Genomic DNA, 7,595 nt, shown 5'->3' on the forward strand with positions numbered 1-7,595 from the left:
GACCCGGGGATGGAGCCCATGTTGTCAGGGCTGAGCGGCAGGCCCCTCTATCCGCAGACCCAGCTCTCCAGCCACCCTTAACACACTTTTTAAAGGGCACGGAATAAGACTGGTTAGTTTGGAAAGCTGACGGCGTCTTTACCTGACACCTACCTACCTGCCTGACCCACCTACCGCCAAAGGCAGCAGACAGAGGTGTTCCTTGGTGGTGACGGTGAGGGGCGAAGTGGCTCCTCGGGCTGGGAGCTCTAGGCTCCTGCAGCCGGATCGTAGCCCCCTGTGCCACCAATATCCAGACCCTAGAGTCTTGTCTACCCTCCAGTATGAGGTAGCGCGAACCCTGAGCCTAGGGAGCTCCCTGGAACTCCTGTGCCCGCTAAATCTGTACCTGACCAGCCAGGGCGCCATTCTGGAACTGAGAAAACCGAGGCTGGGGATTCTGGCTCTAAGAAACATCCCAGGACTCCAGCAGAGTTTCCGTGTTCAAAGTCCCCGTCTCTCGGTGACTTCCGCCACCCACTACGGCTGTGGCCGACCCAAGCGCTTGGCTTGGCGGTCTCCCCTCCTGCAAGCAGCTTTCCTGACCTCCCCGGTCAGAGCCCAAAGCTCCCGAACAGCGATGGGAGCAGGTCCTGGATTCTCCCCGCGCGTCCGAGTCCCCTGGGTGGAAAAGCGACCGTGAATCACCCGCGCGCTCTCTGCAGCCACTACTCCCCCGGGCTCCTTTAGAGAAAGGGGGCAAATGCCAGTTTGGGTTGCGCTACGGTCGCTGAAACCCCTCTCGCACTCACAAGGTAGAGCTGCTAACCACGCGCGGATTAAGATCGGAGGCTCGGCGGGCAAGCGGCGCGCCGGCGCGCCCTCCTAGAGCACGGCGCCGGCAGGCTCCAAACACCGGCGTGGATGCTCGGGGCGTGGCCTAGGCGCGCGGGGGCGGGGCTGGAGGAGGCGGACCACGCGTGCGGGGGGCGGGGCTTGCGGAGGGCGGGGCTCCAGAGAGACGGGTTTCGGCCTCCCGCAAGACTGGAAGGCGGAGAGAGGGCGGGGCCTAGCCGAGATGGGGCGTGGCTCACCCTCACTACAAGGGCGCAGGACGGCTGCAAAAGCCCGGGGCCAGAACTCCAGGGCTCGGGATTGGCACGTGGCGAGGCTGAGGGCGGGGCTTAGGTGGCGGAGCGGCGTTCCCGGGATCCGCCCGTGGCCGGGCCTTGCCGGGAGGGGCGGAACTCCAGATATCTGGCGCTCTAGGGCTGGGGCGGGGCTGCAGCGCGGCGGGGCGGCCAGCGGGGCGGGGCGGCGCGGGGCGGGACCGGGCTCCTTCTGGGGCTCCTGGTAGCCGCTGCACCTCAGTTCACCGTCGGCTCCCTCGCTGCCAGCATGACCGACGCGCTGCTACCCGCGAACCCCCAGCCGCTGGAGAAAGAGCGAGACGACTACTTTCGGAAGGTGGGCGGCCAGTCCGCAGACACCCCCCCCTCTCTGTCCCCTCTCTGTCCGCACAAGCTGCGGAGCACGCTTGATGGGGCTCGAGGCCGGGGTCGGCCTGGACCGGAGGGGGAGGGGGAAGGGGAAAGGAAGGGGGCGCGCGGGAACGGTGCGGGCCGCGCGGCGGGGAAGGACGGCGCGGGGCTGGGCGCCCGGAGCAGATGGCAGCCGAGCCGGGGCGCGCAGGTGCACGGGCGGGGCGCGCGCAGGTGGGAACCTGGAGGGGTGATCCGGGTGGCCCTGCCAACCTTCTCGCGCCGGTGGGGAGAGGACCTGCTGCTGGCCACGCTGGCCACGCTGGCGAGCTTGGTCTCTTCGCGCTGCGACCGGAGCGCTTCCCCATGGTGCAGGCGGAGGGCGAGTTTTTGCTCTTTCGCCTCCCAAGGCTTCCCGGTAGGCTTAAGGGAGGGTAACTGCCGCGAGGGGAACCTCGGGCGCGCCTTGCTCATTTGTCCTCGCGTCGCCCCAGAGAGCCAGAGAATCGGGAGTCTCACCCCTTCTGTACTTGGTTGTCCGAGAGACCGAGGGGGCGAGACTGGGCTCTCCGAGTTTGGCATGTCCTGGCGCTCCTCGGCAACTTACCCGATTGCCTTTCGCCCTGGAGCTCAGTTCCTCAAAAGCGACCCCAGCAGGCGCCCACAGCGGCGCTGGGACTGGCTTACAAAGACGCTTTGGAGGTGCGAATCACGGTGACAGGCTCCTCACCTTCCTTTCGGGTCCCTAGTGAGTCTAAAAATAGCCTTTGGAGTTTGGCCAAGAATCACCTGGTGGATTGAGAGATCGTCGTGGATATTTTTCTAACTGATACGATCGAGGGCACAGCGAGTGATCATGAATAGGGAAGTGAAACTGCTTCCCACAGAGCAATCAATTCTTAATTGTTCAATGCTACTTCGGTAAATGGGCTTGGCAGCTTCCTTCTCCCGCGGGACACTGCCTTCTTAAAGAGTTTTTGCTCACTCGTTAAGTAGTTGAACAGGAGGGGAATCTGGAGACAAGGGGGGGACAGTGGGCAATTTTTAAAGTTCCTTTTGGCATTAAAAAAAAAAGTTTTAAAGTATAGTTAAGTTGAAAGATGTCATCATGGAATTACAGGATTATAACTTCTAATTATGTGTGGCATTTGGGCCAGAGGATCACAGACCAGAAATGCAGGAGGTTGGTTGGCCTGGGAATCTCAAGATGTCCAGCCTAAGGCCCCTAGGGCCTGACTGCCACCCCCACGAAATTGCTTTACAGCCTCCAGCAAGTTGTTGCCTCTTTCTGGAACTTCAGTTCTTGCTAGATTGTTTGGTGGGCCTGTGACAGCTTGGGGGGGGGGGGGCAGGAAGTCAGGATGAAGCATACCTGGGAGGGTATCAAGCCTTTCAGAACAGCTTCTCCTGTGGTACCCTATCAGGGCTGTGAGAGAGAGAGAGAGAGAGAGAGAGAGAGAGAGAGAGAGAGAGCGAGAGCGCGAGAGCGCGTAGGGGGGTTGGGGACATGGGTGGGGAAGAGAAAGAGAAAGGATTGGAGCCTGGATGTCTTTTTAAAGGCTTAAGTGTTCCAGCGCGCATGCCTGCATCTTGACTCCAAGGCACTGCTAGGCCTTGGAGGCCGGAAGAGGGCACTGACTACCCTAGCAGTGATTACCCTAGGAGAGGACTCACAGGTCCTTGTGAGAATTCACTTGACGAGGGTGCTAGGAACCGAACCTCTGCAGAAAGCACTTTTAACCGCCCACCCATCTCTGTAGCTCTCTGGGCGTTTCTTATATAGCCAGTCTTTGCTACTTTGTGGGCTCTTCTTTTTCCACCCTTTATTCCCCCCTCCCTTCACCCCCTGTTTCTACAGAGGAAAGAAAGATGGGGGGAGGGGAGAGAGATCTTGCCTTTTGTTTCTTCTTTGAGCACAACCACTAGTGATCTGCAATCAACCCCCCCCCTGAACGACCAAAAAAACACCAAGCACCACCTCCCGAGGCCCTAGCATTTGTGTGTCCTCTGAAAAGTTCCCAGAATTCCACATGTCACACAAGCTCATAGAGCAGAAACTACCTGCAGCTGGTAGGACCATGCCTCTGCTAGTATCATAGTCAGCTGCTGCAGACAGCCCGAAGCCGCCCCACATCCCCACGCCTGGGATTAAGACAAAAAAACACTTGTAATATTTTCTGTGTTTTTTTTAAGAAAACCGAAATTCCAAAATCGTCGCTACCCTCTTAGGTGCAGTTTCTCTGACACAGACAATGATGAATCACTGTCTTACAATGAGAAGCATCTTTCTAAAAGCAAAACAGCTGTCAGGATGATTGCGTTGTGCCTAAGTCGTAGCAGTCTGAAGCGTACCGTCCTTTGTGTGAGGGAAATAAAAAGTTTTGGAGCAACGTTTTGTTTTCCCTGATCTGTGACCTGAGACAGTTTGGTGTAATGATGAATGAAAGGTGGATGTTAGACCACGGAAGAAGATTGGGGAGGAGCACTGGAGGCGAAGGGAACAGCCCCGGAAAGGCAGAGGACCCTCAGGGAGTAGAGGTGCATTTGGGAAGCCGGCAGTTTCAGATTACGTGTTTCCTAAGGAACTAGGGAACACTGGAAGTCTGTGGAAACATTTTAAGCAGGTTCAGTCATGTGGGATTTGTACCAGGAAAATCATTTTGGCTACCTGAGTGGTTAGCAGTGGCAGAGAAGCAGAGTGAAACTGGGCAGGAGGGGTTGTGCTCGTTTAGATCCATGGGTCTCGAACCTTCCTGGTGATGCTGAGACCCTTTGATACGGTTCCTCATGCTGTGGTGACCCCCGACCCCGGCCATAAAAACATTTTCGTTGCCACTTCACAACTGTAATTTCGCTGTGGTTATGCTGGATACCCAAGACATCTGATATGTGACTCCCGGAGGGGTCTTGACCCACAGGTTGAGAACCACTGCTTAAGCCGCCGTGGTCCCAATGTCTTTCTCTTCCCTGCTCTTGTCCAGGCCACTGATGGCTTTGGGCAGTGTGCAGTCCCGTCCGGGTGGGGATGTAGCTCAGCGGTAGAGCACTTGCCCAACACACCTATGTTCCCAGGTTCCATCCTCTGCACTTTGAAAATAAATGGATTAAAAAAACCTTGTGTCAGCATACTCATGCTCACCCCGGCTTCTACTCCTAACCCAGACCATGGATCTAGACTGAAAGCTAGGATGGCGGGAGGCCAGTGGGGAGGCTGAGACGATGGGTGGGCCCTAATTTGCCAGCTGAGGACTGGCAATGCCACTTGGGGAGTCACCCGTGATAGACATCTGGATACTGAGTAAAGAAGGCCGGGACAGAAACACCTGGATTAAGGGAAGGAATAGGGAGAAGATAGAAGATAAGAAGGTCAGGAGGCTGGCAGCGTGGAGGAAGTTGACAGAAGAGGCTGACGAGTTTGAAGAGTGCTGGAGAGGTCTAGATCATCCTTAATAGCAGAAAGGAAGTGTCTGGGAGGTAGGAATAAAGGCCAGTGTGCCTGGGTTGCTGCAGAGGATGCTGCAGGGAGATAAGTGAAGAAATAGGATGCTGTGTGTGTGTGTGTGTGTGTGTGTGTGTGTGTGTTTCCAAGACATGGTCTCTTTGTGTAATACAGCCCTGGCTGTCCTAGAACTTGCTCTGTAGAACAAGCTGGCCTCTGCCTCCCAAGTGCTGGGATTAAAGGCATGGACTACCACCACCCAGTCTGAATGGGTTTTTTTTTTTCAATTAATTAATTTTATTTTATGTGCATTAGTGTTTTATCTGCATGTATATCTGGGTGAAGGTGCCAGATCCCCTGGAACTGGAGTTACAGACAGTTGTGAGTTGCCATGTGGGTGCTGGGAATTAAACCCAGGTCCTCTGGAAGAACAGCCAGTGCTCTTGACCACTGAGCCATCACTGCAGCCTCCCTTGAATGCTTATTTTTAGAAAGATTTTTTTATGGTGCTGGGGATGAAATTTGGGGTCTCTTATACACCTCACATATTCTCTATTTTTGTTTTCTTCCTTTTTTTTTTTTTTTTTCCTTTGGATAAAGAGTTTGAATTTTCTATTGTCTTTCCCTCCCAGGTACTTGGTTTACAGGTATGGACTTCCTTACCCTGTTAGAGTCTTCTTAAAGTTTTGTTTTTCTATATATAGCCCCCAGGGCTTGTGCCTGCCTGGTTAGTACTCTATCTCAGCCTCCTGAAGCACTTTAAAAGCTGAGAATGAAGAGAAAGAACACAAAGCAAACTTGTTGCCCCGAGGCCCCTCCTTCTGAAGGGTGGACTTAGCTTTGCTTTCTAAGATAAACCTTGATTAGTTGCTAACCAGACAAAACCAAACAAAAGTGCCAGGAGATTTGATAGCCCACACCTGAGATTCCAGCAATCGGGAAGCAGGCGGGCGGGAGGACCTGCCCGGTCCTGGGTGAGTTCCAGGCCAGCTTGGACTAACATGCCAAAACCCTGTCTCTAAAGTCAACCTGAAAGAAAGGGGAGAGTGAAGAGGTCAGGTGTGGGGGTGCTTTGAAATTCAGGAAAAGGATAAGCTGGCTGATGGGAGGGAGGTGTGAGGTTTGGAAGTGTTGGGAGGGTGAGCCAACCAAGGGGAAGGGAATGGGCACCCCAGAACTGGAAATGTAATCAGGACCTTCTACAACCACCCTCCGGTCACAGTTCTCCACCCATGTACTTGTGGGATGGGGATTAGATCCTTATCTGCCCAAGACAAACTTAATTGCTTATCAGTTCTTTGTCATCACTTCCTCTTGTCTTTCAAATGCCGTCCTGTTGACTATGGACAGCTACAGCTGTGCCAGTGGCTCATCCTAGCTCAGGGACAGACAGTTAGAGCCTGATTCCCTGAACGCCCCCCCCCCCCCCCCCCCCCCCCCCCCCCCCGACCCCTGGGACATAAGCCTAGAGCAGAGAGTCGGCAAGTGCTCCACCTCGGTGACAGCTCCAGCCCCAGCCCCTGGGCCCTGCTGTTTAAGACAGGCCTCATTTCCTGGGTTGCTGAGCAGGGCTGGGAGCTGAGCCTCTGTCTGCAAAGTTTAGGCGGAGCTTGACAGGGGGCTGTGGTCAGCTCTGTTGTGTGTGACCTGCACACAAATGGGAACCTAATTGCTCACAAATCCTTATGCAAGTTGGTTGTGGATTTAAAGTATGTAAGATAACAGGGAGGGGATTCTCTGGTGCACCAGGGGCTCTTCGGGATTGAGTGGGACCTGGCTGTACACAGAACCCCAGGCCAGGACATCTCTGTCCCCTCAGTCTGGAGGACAACTGGAGGCATATCTTAAAAGACACAGAACTTTCTGGCCGTCTTGGTGTCATGTTTTCACTTTCTCTGGCTTTTCACTGGGCTTTTTTGTTTTGTTTCGTTTTTTTTCCTTCTCACCGAATTTTATGATACATATATTAAAAAAATTGATTCTATAAGATCACAGGAGATTCCCTTTTCTGTTTTGTTTATATACTAAACCTTTTCTACTGTTTCTGTTTTTGTTTATATACTAATTTTTTTTTTTCTGTCTTAAAAGGATGAGATCAAATTGCTGCCCCCTCCCTCCAGATGTTTAATTCTCCGGTCAAAAATGCTTCAAAGAAAGTGTGTTTAGACCTGCTGTTAATTGCAGAGCCACGTGAATTTCTGTGCGCTGATAACAGACCCCTTCTCTGGGGCCTCTTTCTCCCCCCCCCCCCCCCCCCCGCTCCCAAGGGCTGTAATCCTAAAATCCCCCAGAAAACCTGTTTCAGCTGGGAGAAAAACAAAAAGGAAAATACAGCAAACCTTTCCCCGGGACTTTAGAATGGCTCCAAGTGGGAGGTGTCAGGCCTGTGTGCCTGGAGCTTGTGGACAGTGGGGCTCTGTCCCCTGTTATCTCTCCGCCTCTTCTTCCCCAGGGAACAGTGTCCATTGTTTTTACTCAAGAGCTGTAGGAGCAGTTGATTGTTTGTTCTCTAAACCTGCTGGCTGGACAGGGCCCCAAGGTCCACTGTGTCCTGGTTTATGGCCCTTGTTTACTCTCTGGGCTTCCTGGAAGCCCCAACTGGAAAGGAAGGAAAAATAATCCTTTCTTCTTCTTCTTCTTCTTCTTCTTCTTCTTCTTCTTCTTCTTCTTCTTCTTCTTCTTCTTCTTCTTCTTCT

The 7,595-nt window shown here is 53.8% G+C and overlaps 1 protein-coding gene across 1 annotated transcript in view; it reads left to right on the plus strand.

Moving 5' to 3' along the window:
* The first annotated feature begins 1,326 nt into the window (after nt 1-1,326).
* Nucleotides 1,327-7,595, plus strand: part of Rhpn2 (rhophilin Rho GTPase binding protein 2) — a 57,408-nt gene continuing 51,139 nt past the window's right edge. Inside the window, exon 1 of the mRNA XM_055594828.1 lies at nt 1,327-1,446. Within this exon, the coding sequence (XP_055450803.1) occupies nt 1,378-1,446 (69 nt within the window). The 5' untranslated portion in view covers nt 1,327-1,377. The remainder of the gene's footprint in view (nt 1,447-7,595) is intronic.

This window comes from Psammomys obesus, unplaced genomic scaffold, assembly GCF_907164565.1.
Source record: "Psammomys obesus unplaced genomic scaffold, mPsaObe1.curated_primary_1811, whole genome shotgun sequence".
NCBI classification, from domain to species: Eukaryota; Metazoa; Chordata; class Mammalia; order Rodentia; family Muridae; genus Psammomys; species Psammomys obesus.